General features: G+C 41.0%; 1 protein-coding gene across 3 annotated transcripts in view; it reads left to right on the top strand.

Moving 5' to 3' along the window:
* The window catches only part of LOC148421057 (receptor-type tyrosine-protein phosphatase delta-like), a 183574-nt gene extending 162379 nt beyond the window's left edge, over positions 1 to 21195 (top strand). For 2 of the 3 annotated variants that reach the window (XM_088420392.1, XM_088420391.1), the window contains 12 exons: positions 554 to 677; positions 4170 to 4345; positions 6210 to 6233; positions 7702 to 7821; positions 9141 to 9295; positions 11513 to 11798; positions 15221 to 15399; positions 15472 to 15598; positions 16494 to 16619; positions 16707 to 16861; positions 17678 to 17813; positions 17893 to 21195. In XM_088420392.1, the coding sequence (XP_088276518.1) occupies positions 554 to 677; positions 4170 to 4345; positions 6210 to 6233; positions 7702 to 7821; positions 9141 to 9295; positions 11513 to 11798; positions 15221 to 15399; positions 15472 to 15598; positions 16494 to 16619; positions 16707 to 16861; positions 17678 to 17813; positions 17893 to 17961 (1677 nt within the window). In that variant the 3' untranslated portion in view covers positions 17962 to 21195. The remainder of the gene's footprint in view (positions 1 to 553; positions 678 to 4169; positions 4346 to 6209; positions 6234 to 7701; positions 7822 to 9140; positions 9296 to 11512; positions 11799 to 15220; positions 15400 to 15471; positions 15599 to 16493; positions 16620 to 16706; positions 16862 to 17677; positions 17814 to 17892) is intronic. The other variant, XM_088420393.1, reaches the window with a different exon arrangement.
* Positions 21196 to 23671: the final 2476 nt, after the last annotated feature.

Genomic DNA, 23671 nt, shown 5'->3' with positions numbered 1-23671 from the left:
GTTTCTTGCTATGGTGTATGATTGCATTGAATCCTATAGGTAATCCTAAGATACTATTCAGCTATATACGGTAACCATTTACAACAATTTTCTTGACTTTGTAAAGCTATATATTATTTTTTAATAAAACTTCTATCAAATTGTGACTGGTGAGTGTGTGAAGCATAGTGAGCAGAAGGTCCACTTTAAACCAACAGTTTGTTAGCCATGATCAATCTGGTGCTAATGGACAAGCAATACATTTCATTTAAGAACATCTTTAAGGCAGAAGCATGAAACGTTCCCATTCTTACTTCTCTACATGCTGTTCCAGATGTCATTTCAACGTTTTCCTTCAAATCACAGCACCCAAACATCCATGCTGCGGTGATTTGTCAGACTAGTGCAGCTGCCAAACCATATGCAGGAAGAACCATTTCAAAACAATCTTTCATTTTGAGTCAAAACACTGCCAAGTGCCAACGCGCCTGTGAACATCATCCAACCCAAGCACGAGTCCCCGTGTTTATTCCCTGACTCTTGACGGTAACTTTTGTCTTCTTGTGCCTTGCAGTCCATTGACCCCGGTCAGCAGTTCACGTGGGAAAACTCCAACTTGGAGGTCAACAAACCAAAGAACCGCTATGCTAACGTCATTGCCTACGACCACTCCAGAGTGATACTTTCTGGCATTGAGGGTAAGACATGTTGCCAGCGTGTTTGTGTGTGGGTGTTTGCTTGCACGGGTTTGCTCTTGTTTAAGTAGAAAGGAGGAAAAAAATGTCATGTTTAGTTTAGGTTCAGACCTCAAACAGAACTAATATTGTCATTTATTTACACCCTCTTTATGATGTAATTTCACGGTGTTGCGGGGTGGGGGAATAAATCCTCTCCTTAATGTGTCAAGAGACTCATTCAGCCACCTCAGGTGTAATAGACCTTAGGCAGAGAAACTGGCATCACCAATATTGAGAGAGGGAAGTAGTGGGAAGCCGGGCCCAAACAGATGAGCCTTATCTGGGCAAAGCATGCGTGAGGAGCCCCCCCCCCCCCACCCCAACCATCACTGTCTCTACCTATGTTTGTGTGTATTTCTGTGCACATTACTATATGCACAGTACTAGGGCTGCAACATTCGTTGATTTACCGCCATGATGTTGATGATCAAAATCATCAATAGTTACTGCAGTAGTTGAACAGGAATGTATGTATTTATATATGTCTTTATTGGCGGTTATTCCCACTTCTCCCGTGGCATCTGCCTTGTCCGTGATGCACATGTGCAGGAGTAGTAATCCAGGTCATTTATGATGATAAAAGAGGCATTGTGGATTATGCAGCCTTATGGCTAAATGTGTTAGCGACAAATATGATACAATGATGCAAAAAGGAAGCATGCTGTGACTTATATATGTATATATGTTGTGTCACAAGACCAGGCTTATGTCATGAAGGAGTTGTCATCAAAATATGAATTTTCAACATGTGTCCATTTTGGGATTTCTCATTTTTAAACTCACTATAAAATTCAATATCATGCAAATAAATGTATTCAGGGGGACACCCGACCCAATTGCAGGGCACACAGGGGCAAACAACCTTTCACGTACCAAATCACACCTGCATGCCTGTTTTTGGAGTCTGTGAGGAAGCCAGAGTGCCCGGAGAGAACCCACATGGGCTCGGGGAGAACATGCACACTCCACACAGGAAGGCCCGAGCCCTTAACTCTGAGGCAAACCTGCTAACCATTCAACCACCAAGCCGCCCTGTTATATATCATTTTAAAGCAAATTAAGCAAGGAGTTCTAATATATGAATATCTCAATAACATATCATTATGGTAGGTTAGATGGGTTTGGATAGGTAGTGATAGTCACAAACCCAAACACGCACACAGATTTATCTTCTGTCTTTGTGTGAGGGCTATCCCATTGGCATAATATTATTCCTAGCCCCCAATCTAAACCTTAAGCATCTCAACTGATTGCCAAACCTTACCCTTACCCTAACCCCAACCAAAATCGATTTCAAACCTAAACTTTAAAACTGAGTCTTGACCCTCAAAAATATGTCTGTTCAAGTGGGGCCCAACAAAATTCCCCTACAAGGACAAGTGGTTCACACAAAGAAGTAAACATACGGAATATGTAGTAAAGCAAACACATACTGTACATAGACACGTCCTTGTGATTTAAATATTATTTTACCGAAGTTGTGCACACCAGTATGTGTCTGTGTGAGAGGGTGCGTGTTTTAAATTGGGTGTGTATGTGTATGCGAGCAACACAACGCATCCGTTCTCAGGGCGAGCTCTTGTTGTAGCAAGCAAAGCTGATATTTAAGCTGCGTTTTACAGACTTTTGGTAAATATTGACTAGCATTTCCGCTATTTGAAGCATCCTCATTCTAAAGAAGCAAATAGTGCTCAATCTTCTGCTATTATGGTCATCAAATGCTGCGTGGGCCTAATTGGTAGCTTTGCATGTGAAATCACAACAGCACATTCTTCCTCTCAAGATCCTTATTACCGTCGACAAATCAATTGGGGCAACAAGAGGGAGCCTCAGGGGACGTCAACGACGAGGAATTGCATGAAAAACGAGTCAACGTTTTGAGTGACACAACACTACCAATACACTTCCACATAACGCAAAAACTCAGTACCAGTATGTTTTGAAGATTCCTGTCATATTTGTTGCATCACATTTTGCTGGGACCATCCTAATTTGTTTAATTAAAATGTGTTTGAGGTTTTTTTTTTCAAATTCATTTATCTCATTAAATAATTGGTTAAAGGGATACATTATTCAGCCAGTTTCATCTGTAAAAAGTTCAGTTTGAAAACTCCATATTTCATGTACAAGTAATGCCTTTAAAAACATATTTTGCCATTTGCTGTCAATTGAAAACTGCACCGCTCAGCTAACAAACAATCATGGCTCACCTGTTTGGTCGTGTGATGTTTGCAAGCTGGGTTGTGACTGGTCGCTACGGAAGCCTTGATCAAGGAATGTCATTTTCAATCAAAGCAAGGGGCAAACTTATTTTTATAGGTATTAATTTCCATGAAAATAAATTTGCTATCAAATTAATTATCGACACAATATTAACTTTTTTACTCCTGAAAATGTATAAATTAATGTATTAATTAAATTAGTTAAGTATCCTTTCAAATGACCTTATGTAAATAAAATGAAAAGGTTTAATTGAAATGCTAAATTTTATAATTATTGATTTGATTTGACAATTATTCAAATGATTATGTGTCAATTCAAAGTCATTATGATTAATCCATGATTAAAACAATCATTGTTGCATACTTAAAGAAAGTACCGTACATACATATTTTTTATAAACCTAACCTGGTTTATAACCTGGGGCATGACTCCTCAATAGTAATGTACCAATAATCCACATCAAGGGAATGTGCCATGGAGGAATGCTGATCATTCATTTTACGGATTTTCAGAGAAGTCAAAAACTGTGCTAAAATACACCGGCTAAACTTGATTTACCTTCATTAATCAGTCGTCTGCATGTTGCCAGTTAATGTAAATGCCATCAAAAGGCATAAAAAAGGAGTTTTACATGCCCCACTTTGGCATAATCAGGTCACCGCTAACTGCGTGTTTGTGTGTTTTTTTGTGTGTGTATTTTTGTGTACGTTTGTTTGTGTGAGTTGTGACTCAGTGATTTTAGGGATTATGGTATTAGGCCCCAGATGAGCAGGACTGATCCGAAATCAAACACACACAGATGGCCCCTCACACCACATACACACACCCGTGTACACACATTCGCACTGGTGCACAGGCACACACACATAAACAATCCCTTCCAGGACACAAGCAGTGTCAGCCTCGTCTTACACACCAACGGCCTCGCGGTCATATTGCCATTCAAAGCCACACACCAGTGTATTCTCAGATTAGACGCGTGATCGTCTTAGCATGTACACTACTGTATTATAAAACAAGACGACTAAACAATCCAACATTATCCATGCCCTTCATTTTTGGAACATGAACTATGTTTTCATGCTGTTTTGACCGGATAAAAATATATATACAGTAGATTGATTTGCAGGAAATGGGAATAACAAACAAATTCATCTGTAAAGAAAATTGCTTTCAAATTGTCACCGCGGTCACAATGTCCCTCTGTTGTCACGCACCCTTTATGCACAGGTGTCCCAGGGAGCGACTACATCAACGCTAACTATATCGATGGGTACCGGCGTCAAAACGCCTACATTGCCACTCAGGGTTCCCTTCCGGAGACCTTCGGGGACTTCTGGAGGATGGTGTGGGAGCAGCATACAGCCAACATTATCATGATGACCAAGCTGGAGGAGAAGTCAAGGGTAAGACATGGCGGATGCAATTGCAAAGACAGACCAGGCTGGCCGACGGGAGGGATAGAATTGAAAAGCATGAAAGATTTCGGCCGCAAGGGGAAACTATTACGTATTGCCAAAGATAATATTATACCAGCGGAAGAAAACTTTGACTGGCTTCGGTTGCCTTAATATGACTTTACCAGTGAACCTCTCAATAGGGCTTTTTTTATTTTTTTATTATATTGCTGTAGGATTTGCACGAATAAATAGATTTCCTTTAATTCAATAACAAAAATCTCATTTAAAACTATAGTGCAGTACAAGGTTAAAACAATACAAATCAACATTATCAAATAAGGATTTGATTGGTAACTATATGAAAGATTATTCTTTATTTTAATTTCCACTTTATTTTTTTCTCAAATCGTGGTATATGAGCTAAAGAGGGCGTGCCCAAATTTTTCTGCTCCCAGCAGCCCGCCTCCCGCAACCTCCAGAGGTGGCGAGTGTGAACAAAAATAAAAATCCCAGAATTTTCTTTTAGTAATATAACAGTTTATTAAACGTCATGAATGAAAATACACATTTGGACTGTGTCACTCACATGTTCGGATTTGTCCAACTGCAGTAAGACTTGCAGTACACATGGGTAAAGTAAAATGTAAAATGACCCAGGCAGGATAGACACATTTACTGGGTAGTAACTATTTTTAGCATGCCGGTCCACAAGTGCAATGAGACTTGCGGAGAATGTGCTTCCTGTCAAGCCACTGTATTTTCGCCAAAGAGCCAAACGTTGTGAGAAAGCCAGCAACAACGTGAAATCAAGTAATCATTGAAACAAATGGCCTTGGAACACCTTTATTTGAAGTTCCTCCCGGAAGCAAGGTCGTGACAGCAGCCCACTACTTGATCATCTTTACCTCTCAGTAGTGAGCAGCATTCGATGTAAATTCGGACAGACAGGAAGATGTGTCCATTCATTCGCTGACATGAGGCATTCAGTGGTATTATTTTTTGCTTATTATTGATCCATCGCAAGTGTTGTAAATGACTTGCTCTCTTCGTCGATGTGATGCTAAGAGTTGAACAAACTAGCCAATTTTGGATCTGCAGTAAAGCGATGGTTACGGAGAGACAAGAATCCCACCCAACGCCAGCAATATATGCATGAACTTGGATTCTCATTGCACGACCTCTTTTGGATAGCAATGTTGGCAAGCCATCCGCTTGTATCAGCAACCAAAGCTTTTCGTGGTTTTATCTCCTTCGTTTGGCAGCAATTTGTAAGGAAATATCACGGAACATTTAAATGTTTACATGTTTAAAATTAGAACCAGATTCTTCAGTAACAATGCCTAAAAACATATTATTCCAGTCAAATTCACAACGGGCTGTTGGAACAATTCTACATACATTCATTCTTAAATGGACGTAATGAGGAGGTAGGTTCGTAAATCAGCATACTGGGGATTGTTAAAATCAGACTGAAGAGCCAGGATGTTTTACTGTGAGAAGTAAGGAAATTCCATTAAGGACAAAATAGAAAGACTCTCTGTGATGCTCTTGCTTACCAAAGAATGAAAGTCTAATAGTAATGGTGCGAGGTTACAGGCATATCAAATTGGGTAATGAATTAGAAAATGTTCGGCTTCAAGGCATTCATGTTGGTCATGTGAGTGTTGTGAAGGAATAAAAATGAACAAGATGCATTAAGAGTAAAAGAAATTAAAAGAAAAAAAATGGTCCTACTATATGTGTTTTGTAGCAAAATAATCCTCTCCTCTCATCCGTGCTTCTTGTCCTATTATTAACCTGTGCATTGTGTTCAAGCTGTTTCCTTTCCAACCTTCTCCAACTGTCTCTGTTGTATCTCTTTGACCCTCAGATGCCCTCTTATTTCTTCTCTAAGGCAAGATCTTGCTTTCTCTCCTTTGCTAATCCCTTTTTCAAATGCACCCTCTGCTCACATGCTTTTCTCCTTACCCTGCCCTCTCTATTCGCTGCCTTTTTTGCCGTTTTGCCTTGTGCAATAGCCAAATGTGATGAGTTGAACTATTTTCAAAGCACCACAAGGCACCCGCAGTCAAAGAGGTCCGACTTGGGTTTCTTGTTACTGCTGAAGTTCACAAACAGTGCATATTAGTGTCTACACTTGCATGATCACACCTACAAATGTGCTTCCTGTCTAGCTGCGGTTCACTAAAGTGTGTAGCATTAAATTTCATACCGCCAGGCCTTAAAAGGACAAGTTTATAGCATGGTTAAGAAAGAACGTCTGTGGCATATTTTCTGTAAAGAACATCAGCTGTCTCATAAAGATGATGAATTTGCGTCTTCTGAATATTTGCTTGGCACTTTAGTGTTTCCAATGTTTACTATAAACCTGCCTTTCTCCAGTGGGCTTGGAGACATGCCGAGGGTAATGATTTAACCACATTTAACAGCCATCTACATTACACCATTGTGTGTTTATGCATTACAAAGACCGATTATCACAGATGGGATCCGTGGGATTCTTCCGCACGGTTTTGTTGGTGGCCTACACAGCAGAGTATGGGATTCACATGAGACATGTGCTACTCTGCATGTATGTTGAGTGCTTAAGTGTGGTTTTCAACTCCCCCACGCACTTCCGACCATTCTTGTCCTGATAATGTCTGAAGGTCTGGTGGGAACACGGTGGAAAAGCTGTAATTACAGTCCGAACGTCCGCGGCCAAAATGCTTAATCCCGAGTCTGGAGCAGAGGAATGCAGTGCGAGCTGAGCCGAGCTCCGTTCAGTCTTTGATGTGAGGACCGGAGGGATCAGCGAGCAGCGTTTGCTTTGGCCTGATTCTGCCAAGGCTCTCGTAGGCCCCTCCCGCCCCATCGGGATGCCTCCCTCTCTTGTGGTCTCTGAGGCTGAGCTGAAGAACTACAAAAGTATGGCGGTGTGACGCGGGGGTATTTCAAGGTGTTTTGGGTGGCAAGGCATGCCATGTTCTCTGGCGCGTTAGGGCCGCTTCCACTCAAGTAATACTCACTCAACTTTTCCAGCTCCGTGGTGGATCCCTGTGAGCGCTTGCCAGATATATGGAAGCTTCCCGGTGCACAGTTTTAGGGTATCAAACGCCACTTGCGCAGGATCACACACATTCTTAAAAGCTATCACTTTTCACACACACTAAAACCTCTTTCACACATTGGGTTGCCTCAGTAAGCACGGTTTTGTTCCAACACTTATATTTGAATTTTGCAAAGTCTCACTGATCTGTTTTAATCCCCCAATCCTTTTCTTTTTTTCTTTTTTTTAACCCTGTACACACTATACTCATGCACTTCTTTCTCATAGAACAAGCACTTGGTATCTTATGACATTTTTTTGTCTTGGTTTTTAGGTGAAGTGCGACCAATATTGGCCAACCAGAGGTACAGAGACCTACGGCCTCATCCAGGTCACTCTACTGGACACAGTAGAGTTAGCAACCTACTCTGTCAGGACTTTCGCGCTTTACAAGGTAATGTGACAAGTGCATTCAACCGCGATGCGGTTTACCAGTGCGTATTGATCCCTTCAAATATTTATGCAGCTTGTGTATTGATGCGCACTTGCTGCCATGGACGGTACCTACAAGTGCACACATGTGTTGTTGATTACATCAATCACTCAACAAGAGCATTTTTTTTTCTTGTCTGTCAGAAAATCAGGCAACTGTGGCTTTTTCTGTTTTTTAAATGATCCTCATGATCAACACCGTAAACTCCACCTAACAGATTCTCAGCCATTGATGGCTATAGACATCAGAGGCCCATTATGACAGGGCCGCCAGTGAATGAGTTATTTTAGGTACTGTAGTAGGCCATTGATTTTTACAGGAGATGGAGACAAAGGCCTGCCACGAATAGCAAACGCAAATTCAACTTTGCAGCGCTTTTAACAATGTTATAATACTTTCTCGCAAAAAACACCCCCTAAGTGGCGTTTTCTTCCACTGATGCATCTCTGAGTGTTCCTGCTCATTTCTGCGTGCTCAGTACCAGCCCCTCCCAATCAGAGAAATCGACAGGGTCCTCATTTTGTTACGTCACTCATTGGGTACGGCCCCCTTGCCGCTCATGCAGACTAAACACATGCCCGCATCCTTGGAGCTGTCTACAATGCACGGGGACATGGTCATGAAAAGTGCATGGCAGGCACATGGTGAGAGATGGGGTTTGAGGGAGCCGGGCACCTTTATTCAGGGTTCATGGTCTAAAATGAATGACCAGTACAATAGTGGACTTTATTGGGACATGGCTTTACATTGGCTCACGAGTTGAACTTGATTTTAAGGGTGGTCCACATTGCAAACATGCCAAGATATGTGTTTAATTCATCACCATAAATACCACCACCAGCATCAATGTCGTAGTTTAATTTGAGTCAATCCCAAATACAGCCTCCAGCTGCTGTTAGTACACACTGTGCCATCAAGCATGTATTAATCACCCAATGCTTCATTTACTTAAAAACGGAATGACAAAATATGGGACTGCTGACCCACTTAAGACAGGTCACTCAACAGTTGCACACTGTGTACCTTCTGATGGAGTCAGAGGACCATTCATTTTTTGTAGTTTTTCAGTTTTTCATGTTAAACCATATAAATGTTATATGTATTTGAATGAATGTTATTCAAACACAGATTTGTGGAAAAAATTGGTCTATTTTGAGTTATGCAGTTATGAAGACACACCCCTAAAGTAGGGGTTACAAATGAAGGGAAAAAAAACTCATAGGAATACTGTACTTTTATTGCCTAACCTATCCAAACCTTTTGGATTTGTATGTTTCCAGAGTGGTTCCAATGAGAAGCGTGAGGTTCGTCACTTCCAATTCACAGCCTGGCCAGACCACGGGGTACCAGAGCACCCCACTCCGTTCTTGGCCTTCCTACGAAGGGTCAAAGCCTGCAACCCTGCAGATGCGGGGCCCATGATCGTTCACTGCAGGCGAGTGATACTACGAGCCGTTTTCAGTTCTACTTGAACGTATTTCACACTGTAATTCGCAACATCTAACAAGGCTCTATGACCAAAATTACACGGGGGTGTTTGTCTGGATTCATCTAAAAACGGAACACAAAGGAGACTCATTAAATTGGCAGTCAGAGTGTATAATTAACCATGGTGGGGGTGGTTTTTCATTCCACAGCCTCGTTTTATAAATTCAGTCAAATCCAACTGTGAGCACTAATGGTTCTTGAACCAAACCACAATTGGATCTGCTGTTGCGTAAAACCTTTGCGTTCCTCCCTCTGTAACCTCCTCCTTCTCAAAACTGCCCGTATGCTGACCTTATTTTGCATAAGTAGCATTTACTGCTGACCACTAGAGCTGGTATGGGTTCATAAGTTTATATTCAAATACTGTCAGTTCAGGAGGAGGAAGAATTCTTGGAAGACTTGTCATTACCGAGAGCTGAAAGGAGGCTGTTATTTGCAATAACCAGAAAGGGAAGACGATAGAAGGTTGCTGAGGGAATATGGGCCAGAGGCTCCCGAGAGGAAGAATTAGTGCGGTGAGATGCAGAAAGGAAAAAGGGGGGGATTGAGACAATGATTGAGACGAAGAGTTAGCGAGGGACTGGGAGTTAAATGATGAGATATGAGCAGAAGGAGAGTAGGGAGCGAGGGGGAATGGATGAGGTCAAACTGTGGACACAGAGAATGGAAGTGGTGAATTAAAGAAAAGGAAAGGCGCAGGGAAAACGCCGGCTGATGGCTGTGTGTGTGAAAGGTAGTTAGAAGGAAAATGAAGGAGGGCGGTCAATGCGGGGGGGGGGGGGGGGGGGGGGGGGGTGAAAAGGTTGCTGGAAGAGAAGCTCCTCTTAATCTTTGCTCATAGTAAGATGGAGTATCTAAAAGGATTAGCAGGCAAATTTAATTATCTTGCCAAGCCTCCGTCATAATGTGCCTTAACGTATCAAGCAGCCTGGGAATCAAACAATGGGCCAAAATCTCATTCCACCGCAGTCAATCTCACAGCCTAATATTCATTCTGCCATTTAAAGAGGTTTTCATTCCCTGACGGGAACCTGCTTGCGAAAGATGTTTTGCCAATTTGCTACCAGCGCAGCAGAAATTAGTAGCAATTTAAAGTGGTTCTGGTTTAGGCTGAGTGTAGATAAAAAAAAAAAAAAACTATGTCCAGTATTCTTAATGCCAGTGCTGACTCATCGCTGATGCCACTTTTTCTGCACAAATGTTGATAGTTTGCATGGTTTGACACTTCATCTATGAACCTTTGCTGTGCAATATATTATTATATACAGTCCTGCTATTTTCACACCGTAAGTTATTTCAGGCTCCTTTAACTATGAGCAGGTGTAGAATCACTCTCCTTGTGCAGATTTCCCCAGATGCAGGCAAGCATGCAACAATCCAGACATTTTAAAGGGAACCTTTACTGCAAGACTATAACTGACTACAGTGCACATTTAGCAATAGGGGACCGTTAGCCAAAGTTGTATTTGTGGAATTAGGAGCGAGGATCTTCCGTCTTCCAATCAGATTGTGAGTTTTGGTCCTATGATTTAATTTAGAATTTTAGATTGAAAACAATGTTTGATTCAAAATGGTTTGATTAAGAACAACTTATAATTACGTGGTAGCTGACAGGAAGTGGATGTTTGATTTTTTTTTTTTTTATTAAATCAAATATGGGACATTTTGAATTTATTGTAAAACATAGTAAAAAGAGAATTTTGATTCTTCTTTTGAACTGATTTTTTGCACTCCTCATACCTCTTAGCAATAATAATACTCTGCAACATATTTACTCGGGATACTATTAGCCCTGGGCAGGCCCAGTTGTAGGCATTGTTGTGAATTGCCACTGAGCTGTTACAATATACGATACGTGGGACAACTACTCCAGCCTGCGCATTAGTTTCTCCCAGTGGATTCATTTTGAAATCAGCAAATATAGTGCTATTACTTCAGCCTGCAGTTCCGGCATGAAATCAGCAAGTATAGTGCATCTGCAACACTTAAATCTGACTCCTACCATGCCAAATAAATGTTTGCAAGCAATATACGTCAAGTCATGTCATGTAGTTCAAAGTGCAATTCAAGTTGAGTCTCATAAATGCAAAAGGTCATATCCTGGTAGAATTTAGAGTTTAAAATGAAAGCTATATGGTATTAATGTCACCATTTACCCATTCAGTGCTGGCGTGGGCCGCACCGGATGCTTCATTGTGATCGACGCCATGGCAGAACGGATCAAGCACGAGAAGACCGTAGACATATACGGCCACGTCACGCTAATGCGCTCCCAGAGGAACTACATGGTCCAGACAGAGGACCAGTATATCTTCATCTACGACGCGTTGCTGGAGGCCGTGACCTGTGGGAACACGGAAGTCCCCGCCCGGAACCTGTATTCATACATTCAGAGGCTAACGCAGATTGAACCTGGCGACAATGTTACTGGCATGGAGCTGGAGTTCAAGGTGAGCAATGCCAACAATACAGTCAGTTTATTTTGTTTATTTTCACACTCAAGGCATTTGAAAAGATGCAGGGTGTTCTCTGGTTTAGTTTGGCAAAGAGCTTTGCTATGGCTTGCTACAGTAGCGTCTTTATTGCTATTGTGGGCTGCGGCTGCAAGTCGCATCTAAAATTTATGTGGTAGGCTAAACTTCAGTTGCTTCTCTGGTAAACAAACTCTTACAAAGAATGCATATCGCGCTTAAAGGTGTGACAGCCAATCAACGTCCACTTCAAGGTGTTTTCGACCAATGCATAGAAGGTATGCAGGAAGTATTAGATTCGACATTAAAAATGAACGTGATTAAAAATAACAAAGCTTTACACGTGATCACAATTAATCCGTTAATATGACACCCCTAAAATCATCACATTTGTTGTATGCAGAGTAAAATTGATGGACCATTATACAACTTTGCTTGCTCCCTGTGGGCACAGTTTCATATTCTATGATTTCAAGTTGAACTTACGTTTAATAGATCATAACTCAATAGGCGCTTAAACAATTAAAGAAGACACACACAGACAGGAGGTTAATGATCCCTGAACTTTACATCCAAGCCTAATTGAGAAATTGCAACATGAAATAAATGATGAAAGACATCAATTGACTTCAACGAAAAGAACGAGTCCTTTGTCCTTGGAATTGTTTGTCACCAAATTAGCCACTGCTCATACTGGGGCTGGAAAATCTTAAGTGGGGAAACCTCTTCGCAAGGACAATCTGTCTGCACAAGCATGGATTTTCTGATTTTGACGGTCTCTGACAACATCTTTTCCGAGGCAGTTTCAGGGTCTTTTAGTTCAGCCAGCACCCCCTCATAGAGTTTTCATATAGTTCAGATGGTTAAAAATTGAAGAGAAATGTGGGATTTCGTCTTTTGATTCAAAGAAAAAGACCATTTTCACCGACTTTTAGGAGGCGAGTATGAATGGCCAACATGAAAAAAGTTAATGTTGTCCCAGAAGTTGAGTTCTGAGTAAAAGGTCACATTTTCATACACTCAAATAAAGCCTGTTTCAACGCTCTCCTCTGCTGATGCCCCAGAATTCCTTTCCTGGCGGCAGCAGTCTCCAAAGAATGACAATGAACTCTGCGCCCCCCGAGCTGTCTTTCCAGTCTTGTATTGATGGAAAACACGTGGCTGGGTTGCTTCATTCATCAGATTCCGTCTCGGTGTTACTGGGCACCGTGGAATAACACATGGAAATACACTTTCGCTCACCAAAGTTGTAAATCTGACATGAGCCGCGTGAATCTCTACGTTCGCAATCTGTTCCAGCAGTTAACACGGCTGATATAAGGCAACTGAAATAAATTACCTAATTAAGATCTTGTTATCACTAAAAAATGATCATTACACAAGTTAGTTTGAGTTACGGTTGAGCTTCAAATGATCAAGTGATTATTCTCTAACTTAGAGTTCCTAACTACATTTTACTTTCATTGAGTGTTTTGGGGAAAGTATTTTCACAAAAACACACAATACCTTCTAACCTTTCATTTACTTACCATAATTTCTCAAGAATAACACACCCTTTCTTATTATACCCCAGCAAAATTGCCCTTCAAAAGCTAATTATCCTGTGTACTCAAGCATTATCTGCTCAAGTCTCGGATAGGCTCCAAGTGTCTCCAAGGTAGACGGGGTGTTGTACTCAAAAAGACCAGCTTTGGAAAAACACGCTTTTACACAAAACCTGACATTGAACAAGACACGTTTGTTTTCATTTACGCCGTTTCATTGATCCTGGACCTTACCTGCAAATCCATTCACGAGTCCGTCATGACACTTGATAAGCAGTGAAAATGATGTAATTTTTTTGTCTCACAGTTTGATGTTTACATCAAAGACATATCAGATCAAAGGGAAAGCATTGAAAGAAGACATTGAGAGCTGAAATTTCACTCAGATGCTCAGCAGTTCTACATGGCATGACCACATGTCTAACTACCAGGATGGTGCCATCTCTTGACTGAAATTCTGTCCTATCATTCTGGAGAAATTACAACCAAAATATTCCATGCATGACCTTAGTTTTGTGTGATTTTAGAGATTTTTCCAAAAGTACAAAGCAAAGGCCTCATAGATTCAATTTTAGTAGTGTTCCACTAAAGTATTAAGCAGCCTCATTTCACATGAAGATTATTTTTCCTTCTGGTTGCCAAGCGGGCATGATTTTATCCGGACATGCTCAAAATAATTACATGTTTTAAAGACGTACAATGGTCCGTTTGTCCCGGATTGTCTTGATAAGACCATCTTGATTGTTGACGATCAAAACCAGACGAAAGAATACCAAAATAAACGGCATCTAAACTTGTGGTTTTTTTCAAGGGGATTTTCCTGCTTTGTTCAGTTTTAAAGAAAATAAAGTACGTTTGTTTCTCCCACAGCATTCCCGTAGCTACCAATATTGGAAGCTTATTTTGTGAGACCATATTGTTACCAAGCGAGGGGTATTGTTTCATTCCCCTTGGAGTCTGTGGTTTCCCGCCGCCCGGTCGCTGTTGTTCTCTCTCGTTTCGAGATGTCGTGTATTGGTCAAGTGTGAGAAAGTACGATTGTGTGTTTGTGTGTCTGTATTCTGGCGCTACGGGATCAGTTGAGGATCACGCATGTACAGTGAGACAACATGGGGCCTTGTGGTTTCCTGCCCCTAACTTTGCTGTTTCTCTCATTTGTCTTTCATATGCGCCTCCTCCCATTCCCTTTCAATGCCCTCATCCCATAATATTCTCTTGTTTATTCACTTGTTTGACTGTATACCCTGAGGCTGGCCAGTAAATAGGATTTTTCTCATTTCACTTGTGCACTGCACCATAAAACTTGCATGGAAAGACATTTCGCTGAGGCTCTGTCTGGGCTGCTTTTCTGTCTTTCATTGTTTTCCTTCCAGTCTTATCATGTTTTGTTTGCACTGGGACTAATGATCACATTTTGTTGGAACGCCGTAATATCAGGCTTTACTAATAGCATTCCCGCAAGATGTGCCTCGTAGCGATCACAGTACTTCGAGTTACAATGCATTGTAACCTTGTGGGGACCGTGTGTTGCTGTTCCACTTTGCGCAAGCTATTAAGTGCTCCTTTGATTTCCCTGTCAAGTCAGCGCAAAAGCTGTGTTCGGATGGTCAGCATATATGATTCCGATCCGATCCCTCCTCAAATCCAATTTTTAGGGCTGCCCTTCACGTGGGCAGCTCGCTTTAGTAACAACGTTGAAAAGGGGGCATCGTCTTGCAAATGTAGCGTTTGATGTCATATGATTGCGACCATGGTAACAACAACTCGGGGAGCGTTTGAAAAAAATTCACTCCGACTGCCAAAGTGCATTACGCTCCCATCCTGCATCTCATCTATGCCCTCTCTTTTGTGCGAAAGCGTCTGGCCAGTGCTAAGGCCCACACGTCTCGCTTCGTCAGTGCCAACCTGCCATGCAACAAGTTCAAGAACAGGCTCGTCAACATCATGCCCTACGAGACCACGCGTGTGCCGCTGCAGCCAATCAGAGGAGTGGAGGGCTCCGACTACATCAACGCCAGCTTTATTGATGGGTACAGGTCAGTCACACCTCCACTTGTTCCTGGGTGCCTTAGGCCTGTCCTTGTTTGTAAAGCCAGGTGTGATTTCAGGCAGCAGAAGGCCTACATAGCCACACAAGGCCCGTTGGCGGAGACCACGGAGGACTACTGGAGGATGCTATGGGAGCACAACTCCACCATCGTTGTCATGCTCACCAAACTGAGGGAGATGGGACGGGTAAGGATGCTGCCGTGTTTTTTTTAATCATTTTATTAAATACTTGTTTGTTTTTTTTGTTTTTTTTTTCAATAATAATCGAGAAAATGTTTTCTGTTGAATTTCTTTTCTATTTAATCATTAATTTGCATGTATTTTTGCAATGACTGCTAAATACATTACAAATTAGTACATTGTAATTAATTTCACCTTTTTTTTTAATTGTTTAAATATTATTTTACATACAAGCTCTGTCGGGTACAACTCCAAATGTCCGAATTTGGGGGGGGGGGGTTAAGAAATTTGATAAATGTCACTGACTAAAAGTATTGAACTGTGGAAACACAGGTACAGGTACTTTTGGTCAGTGAGTGCCCATGCCAGTTGTTGATTTTTAAACTTAATGTAGCGTGTAGTTTCATTGTTTTTTTTCTGGTAATGTTCCTTCAACAGTAACATGTGCAGAAGTTGCAATTAATCAATATACAATCCAACATGTTTCTTTTGGTGTAGACTTCTTTTTTTTAACATTTCAGACATCAGCTGCTAGTATTCATTTTTTAATCAAATACTGTTCTAAAATAGATCTTTAAAGATTCAAGAGTTTTATTGTCAGTAATACCACACAATGAAATTCGTATTCTGTTAATTTCCTTAAATGTTTCCGTCAAGTGAGATGCATACACTCGCTTTGAGCGGAGATGGTGTGCAATGTGAGGACACAAATCCGTAGGTAACTTTTGTTTGTGATTCTTCAAAAAGTGGGCCCAGCTGACTATTTGATTTGTTATCAAGAAGTTTAATACAGAGTGGAACTGGAACTGTCGATCAAACAGCAAGCAAAAAAGTAGATCCCTCCAGGGGCATAGCGAATCAAGAATAAGTGATGCAGCATTTTGTCTTTTGTTCCATGTAGGAAAAATGTCACCAGTATTGGCCCGCGGAGCGCTCAGCTCGGTACCAGTACTTTGTGGTGGATCCCATGGCCGAGTACAACATGCCTCAATATATCCTCAGAGAATTCAAAGTCACAGACGCCAGAGTAAGTCATGCAGTCTCAAGCACATGTGTGTGATGGAGTGTTTAAAGGTCTGAAAGAAATAAGAGAAAGACGCTTTCTTTCCACCAGGATGGCCAATCACGGACGGTTCGGCAATTCCAGTTCACTGATTGGCCAGAACAAGGAGTGCCAAAGTCGGGAGAGGGATTCATTGATTTCATTGGCCAAGTGCATAAAACTAAAGAACAGTTTGGCCAGGATGGACCAATTACTGTGCACTGCAGGTAAAATAAAATAAAAAAAAGTCTGGTTGGGTACCTCTACATTGGTGTACAGGTGGTGCCTGCTAATATTTCCTACTTAGAGCATTTTGTTGAGAATATTGAGTTGTCTAAGTTATCTTTCCATTAGTTGGTAGTTGCCTACTATAACAGTCACATAAAAAGACATCCAAGGACGTTTTTTTTTTTTATTATTGAAACACCTCATGACATTGTATTCATACATTCCATATAGATTAAATAAAACTTAAAGATTTGAAATTTGAAATTAAAATGAAGAAAACTATAACATTTGCAGCAGAGTTTATAAGATTCTCCAGAATGTTCTCAACTCTCACCAAAGCAAACATATGGCTGGATGCTATACAATTGCTGTAAAATCACCAAAACGTCCAACCATTCCACATTTTAACTGTCAAGCTGTCTCTGCTACACAACACAGTTTTGAACTATGAACTGTCCCATTTCCTTATAATTTCAGTACATTTACTTTGTACATTAACATTAAAAAGACCTTCTAATTAATTGGTCAAGAATTTCACACTATTATGTAATTCTTTATAGTGCTCACCTGTGAACTCAAAAGTCATTCAAGCATATTCCACATCATAAAGCTGACTCAGAAAACATGTACGCAAAGCTATTTTGCCTACTTCCAAGAGTCCAAATTATAAAACATTCTGTTTTGATTCGTTTGTTAGTGTTTACCGAATAATTCCAACCTCAGACTTGAGTGTTTGTGTAAAATTCAGGAAATATTTACATTGAAATAAAAAAAAAAAAACTGCATTACTGGAGCGCATACGGGTCTCTCATCAGTGCTGGAGTGGGGCGGACAGGCGTGTTTATCACGCTGAGCATCGTGCTGGAGAGGATGCGGTACGAGGGCGTGGTGGACATTTTCCAGACAGTCAAGATGCTGCGCACGCAGAGGCCTGCCACCGTTCAAACCGAGGTCAGCCCTCAACCACATCGCCTTTTCTTTTCCTCTACCTTTTTTAGCACTTCTCACCAGCGTATTCTGCCTCCTTCAGGACCAGTACCAGTTCTGCTACCGCGCCAGTCTGGAGTACCTCGGAAGCTTTGATCACTATGCAACATAAATGTGTCGCAGCACGTCCCACCTGATCCACTCGGATGTGGATGAACGCGCTAGGCGGTGACGTGTCTGTGAAGTGAGCGCCACCAACATGCAGAGTGAAAGGGGGGGAGGGGGGGAGTCCTGCGTACCCACAAAGAGCACCTCAAACTGAGCCATAGCAACCTGCTTGACAAGGGGGTCTCCACCCGCCCTTTGACCCAAACACGCCCATTGGTCAGTCTGAGGGAGCAACTGGCTCCAATACTTGATCAGAATATACGTTGTCTTTGTTTCATTTCAGTCCGCGCGATTTTTGGAGCACCTAGGTTGCTTTACATTGTTGGAGTGTGGAACTGTTCACCTCATCCACCGCCAGTGTAGCATCACCAATCTTGATTGATAGAGTGTCACAGGACGTTTGATTTTTCTATCTATAGACAAAACTCGAAGGCATCCATCATATGGATGTCTCGTGGACGGACACAAAGTGGGACTTTGGCGCACCGGAGAATTGCCAACAGGAGACTGGAAACTCACCAAGCGCACAGTATTAAGGATACACAGACCCGCCATGGACACCAGGAAGTATTTATCCTCTTTTTTTGTTGTTGTTATTTTTAAGGAAACAGACTTCTTGTTTCCGATAAATGAAGAAGACATTTCAGTCGCATAGTAATACAAAAAAGCACCAGTTCCACTTGATTTGTCACCGTTTGAGACAAAAGAATTGTGAGAGGTGTAAAAAGCACCGCCGCCACAAACAAAATATCAACTTGGCTCATTTTGAAAAACAAGCGGGCTCTCTTATACAGTCACAGTCAGCCATTTTTTCTTAAACTTTGTTTCTTGTGCTTTTTTTATGTTATCGAATATTTCTATTGAAAGAAATGCAATCAGAAGTAGCTGGGGTTTGCAGTTTCTCATAAAAGTTCCAATAACTGTTCTATAATCACTTTTATTTGCATGAGCAAATCAATGAAGTCTTTGCCTGCCAATTGCTTGATGAATTAGGGTCCGGGGTAAAGGTTACATTTCAGGAGCACAGCATCCGGTTCGGTTCGGGTTTGGAGCTCTGGATATTTGATGGTCAGGGATAGGATTCTCGATTCGGCTTTAGTAGTCAGGTTAGGTTTAGGGAACGAGGTTGAGGATAGGCTGCTAGTAGCTGGCGACCAGTCCACAGTCAAGTGGACTGGATAAACTCCAGCTCACCCGCAAGCCTGACGAGGATAAAAGGCAGTGGAAAATGGGTGGGTGCTTTGGTTCCGGTTTGGGTTGGGTGGGCAAAGTGTGCAGTCCCGTGAAGATTCTCCAAATCAAGATACAATGTGGACTGAAAATTGAAAGTGTGTGCACTGTGTGTTTTTTATGGGTGGGTTGGGGTGGGGGGTGGTATGAATATCTATTTAAAATTTCACCTAGATTTTAGAACGAGAATTGTGGAAATGTGTCCAGACGACATTCTCACCGGAATGCTCACCACTGACTCGCGTGTCTGTCTGATTCCGTGTGCAATAAGTAGATGTATTATATATATTTTTATGTCCACTTATTTACTGCAGTCACATGCCATGATGATGATGATGATAATGAAGATAAATCCTAACGATGGTGCATCTTGTCCCAGACACCGGGATATCGAACGTTAAATCCCTCGTATCACGCCGCCACTCCTAGTAGACAAAGTTGTCGTCACGGTAACCAGGAAACTAACAAATGATTGCAACTCCCAATGAATAGTTTATCTTTAGATTTCTAGTGCCTTATATTACACGCCTATTTTGATAAAGTTAAGTTTAAGGGTTCTTGTGTATTTTTCGTATGCGCACTTATGGATGTTTGTGTTTGTGTGTGTGTACTGTATGTGTGTTGGGGTGCATGTGTGTGTGTGAGAGAGAACGTGTATAATTTTATGTTCCACTATGTAAAATTTGCTGGTGTATTCCGTTGTTTTTCTATGGTAGGCTGCCTCATCATAGTCCTCACTTTAAAAGGAATGCAGTCATATCGCTTTGAAGGAGAACAAATGAGCACAACCAAGACTTAACAAATGTTTATTTCAAAAGTATGAGCTACCATTTCAGTGATTCCTTTGGTGAGAAAAATCTCTGCAGCGATCCAAAAGAAGACTTTCTATTACTATATTTCCTCAAATAGTGGCCTTCGCTCTCATTCATTGCAGGCTGCGCCACACCCCAAATAGACCGCTTCGTATTTGTCCTTGAGTCAGGTCGTTTGTATCTCAAGGCACTCCTGGAGAAAATTGGCATAATTGACGTTCATCTGTGGGAAAATATTTGAAATGAACAATGTTGCTTGAAAAGCGTCATGCACCTGCAAGTGAGTAAATAAACATTTGGCCGCTATATGAGAAAATTAAAGTAGAAGAGGTGTTTTTTATTGTCAAATTAAAAAGGAAAAAAAAGCTAGATGATGACATTAGTGCATACAAGAGTAAATGCCACAGCCAACAGCGTTCCTTCCCTTTCCCATGATGGCATCGTTTCGGTGCCCCCGGTGTTGTTTTTGTATGCATGGTACCACTTTGGAGATGCCCCGTTGGTCGCACCTGTAATGGGAAGACTTGCACTTTCTTGTACTATGCACTAATTCCTCTTATCTCTGTTAGCCCCCCCCCCCCCGCCCCGCCCCTAAAAAATAGAGTTTTACTTGAACTAGCTCAACATGGACCCTTGTAATGCTCACTAAGTTGTGTATATGTAAATAACACCAAACACAGAGATTAATTGAAATTCTTAAATAATTCAGATGGAGAGTAAGTGAACTATATCAGATATACAGAGTGATATGAACAAAAGATTGCACCAGAAATCACTGTTTATGGCACAGAAATTTGTGCAATACATCACCTTGTGGCTTTGTTGCACCACAAACGAGTTTCACGATAAAAATGTTCTATTTTAACCCCCCCAATGTATCATGTAGATGGATAAAACTGGAGTTTATAAATTGTGTAAAAATGAAAACAATGGCGTGTTGCTTGGATCAGTCCTATCAAACTGGTCGGTCGGTATATGTAAATGTTTGTTTGTCTTGTTTTGCATTTTATGCTCCGGGTCAATAAGTGCTTTTTATTTTCTTACATTGGTTCTCGGAGTGTCGGAGTGTGTGCAAACCTGGGAACGAAAAAAAAAAAAAAGAAATACTCACAGGTCTGTATGGATTTCTGTTCTTTGTCGACACAAGTTTCATTTGTTACAAATAAACTCAAGTGAAATAAAAGACACCAAACCTGTTTTCTGGCTCTGTTCCTGTGTTTGGGGGTGGGGGGGGGGGGGCACATATAAGGGTGTCTTTCTCATGTATGTAACCCAATTCCAATGAAATTGGGATGTTGTGTTAAATATGAAAAATAAACCAAATGCAAGGATTTGGATTTGGAAATAACATTCAATAAATATTTGATTGAATTCACTAAATAGACAACATATTTTATGTTTTCAGCAAATGTCATGGCTGCAACATGTTTAAAAAAAAAAGTGGGGATGGGGTTGCATGTACCACTGTGTTACATCACTGTTCCTTTTAGCAACATTCAATAAAAATGTGGGAACTGATGACTATTTGCTAAAGTTTTATAGGTGGAATTCTTTACCGCTTCAACAGTCTGTTGTATCTGTTGTTGTATTTTGTGCTTTATATCGTCATACGCTACACATTTTCAATGGGTGACAGTTCTGGGCTGCTAGTATGCCAATGTAGTACTTGTTTGCTTTTACTACGAAGCCATGCACTTGTAACATGTGCCATTGCCTTGCTGCAGTGGTGGGCCCTTAGGGCCAGCAAGGGCTTCTCTGCTGGCCTAATATAAGGTGATATCATTATCCTAATTATAATAAAAGTCAATTTAATTTGAAGTGTATTATTCCAAAATATATATATAATTCTCCATATTCTGTTCTTTTTGTGTCATATCGCTCATATATCGCCGTTTCGCTCATTCCAGTGTAGTAGTTTTGGTTAGAGTTTTTAGCCAATCAGAATTCAGCTGACTTGTGTCACCAAGCTGTATGAAATCTGCCTGAGGACTTCACAATCAACAGTGCGGGCATCCGTGCACTAAAAGTGAACGGGCACATAGAGTTAATAGACATTTGCCAATAAGATCACGAGTCGGAGACAGTAAGGCCAGCTAGAAAGCCTCACGTTGAACATGACATGAACACGCCCAGTGATTGGATGGATTGGATGGGAGGCAGTGTTATGCAAAATAACCAAGATTCATGGTGTATCTTGGTTGATCTGGATTAATGGTGTAGCCTACTGTACACCAGAGCTAGACCAAGGAACCTTTAGCAGATAAATCAAATATATCTACTCGCTTTTTTAACCCACATTGGCTGAAGGAGGAAAAAACGTCAACCAAGTCATTGAAGTATTCTTGAAGAAAGAAAGAAAGAAAGAAGAATGGATGTTGTGTTGAAATAAGTGTTTTGATGAGTACAAGCATTTTTTTTTCATTTTTATTATGTTTTTGTGATTTTATTTCATTCATATTAATTTAAAGGATATCACGCATCACGTGTAGCGTTAAGTTTTAATTGCTGATTCTGCTTTATTGATATTTAAATGCTCTGGAAAATAGCCTGTTTTGTACACAATTAAGTTGATGCAATGCCCCATAATGCATACGTGTGCTTCTGTACTGTATATGATTTCTCGGGCCGTGGTGTCATAAATGATGGTATCATGAGATTATGAGGAGTATTTATTTGAGTAGGACATCACTGAAGGCCTAAGTGTGAAATGCATGGACGGCCACTGTCTTGCTGAAATAAGCAGAGTCATCCATGAAAAAGACATAGCTTGGATGGTGCCATTTGTTACTCCAAAACCTGTTAGTATGTTTCAGCATGAATGTTACCTTCACAGATGTGTAAATGAGCCATATCATTAGCATTAAAACAGCTCTATTCCAGTTCAAATGCTGAGGATTTTCAGCCTTGCATCCATAACAGTTCAAGATGATTTTTATCTTCTTTTTTGGGCAAAAGGACACAACGTCCAAAGTGAAATGTGGACTTGTCAGACCAGAGAACACTTTTCCACTTTGCATTTGTCCACCAGATGAGCTCAGGCTCAAAAGGTCAGCAATGTTTCTGGGTGTTCTTGACGAATGGCTCAGATGATGGTCATTTGCTACAAAAAATTGTCTATCATTTCCAACATTAAGTACCTTTATTGTCTTCAATTGAATATTGATTGAATATGATTTGCAAATTGCTCTAGTCTGTTTTTCCCCTTTAAGTCTTCATGGCAACCGAATCTCATCTACAGTAAAAACCCATGTAAAATAAAGGAAGAACCTGACCCAATTGATATTGGAACACAAGTTGCACATTTAGACATCTACTATAGTGGTACTCGCACTTAAAAAAATTTATGAGAGAAGTGAACTGCCGCCACGTGCACCTAATTAAGGCGAGTGTATCACTGCTCCATCGTTGATTACTCAATGTTCAGTCTCATTTAGGATGAGAACTTTTGTAAAAATCCTGGAACAAAATGAGGTGCCTTAACGGGAGTCTTTTGTGAGCTTTTTAACTGATCCCAGGGAAGAACCAAGAACTAACAGTTTGTCAGGAGTGCCTTGTTGGGGCCTTTCATTGCATGCAATTGAACACCTGGGGGTTTGCTTATCCTGTCTTAAGACTTTTCAGTTGATTGCAATTCCTAGAGAATGGAGGGAAACTACCCTTAGGATAGGAGCA

The sequence above is a fragment of the Hippichthys cyanospilos genome, chromosome 7, assembly GCF_059441005.1.
Source record: "Hippichthys cyanospilos isolate Australia breed blue-spotted pipefish chromosome 7, RoL_Hcya_1.0, whole genome shotgun sequence".
In the NCBI taxonomy this organism is placed as follows: domain Eukaryota; kingdom Metazoa; phylum Chordata; class Actinopteri; order Syngnathiformes; family Syngnathidae; genus Hippichthys; species Hippichthys cyanospilos.
This window is presented reverse-complemented; position numbering and strand designations above follow the sequence as displayed.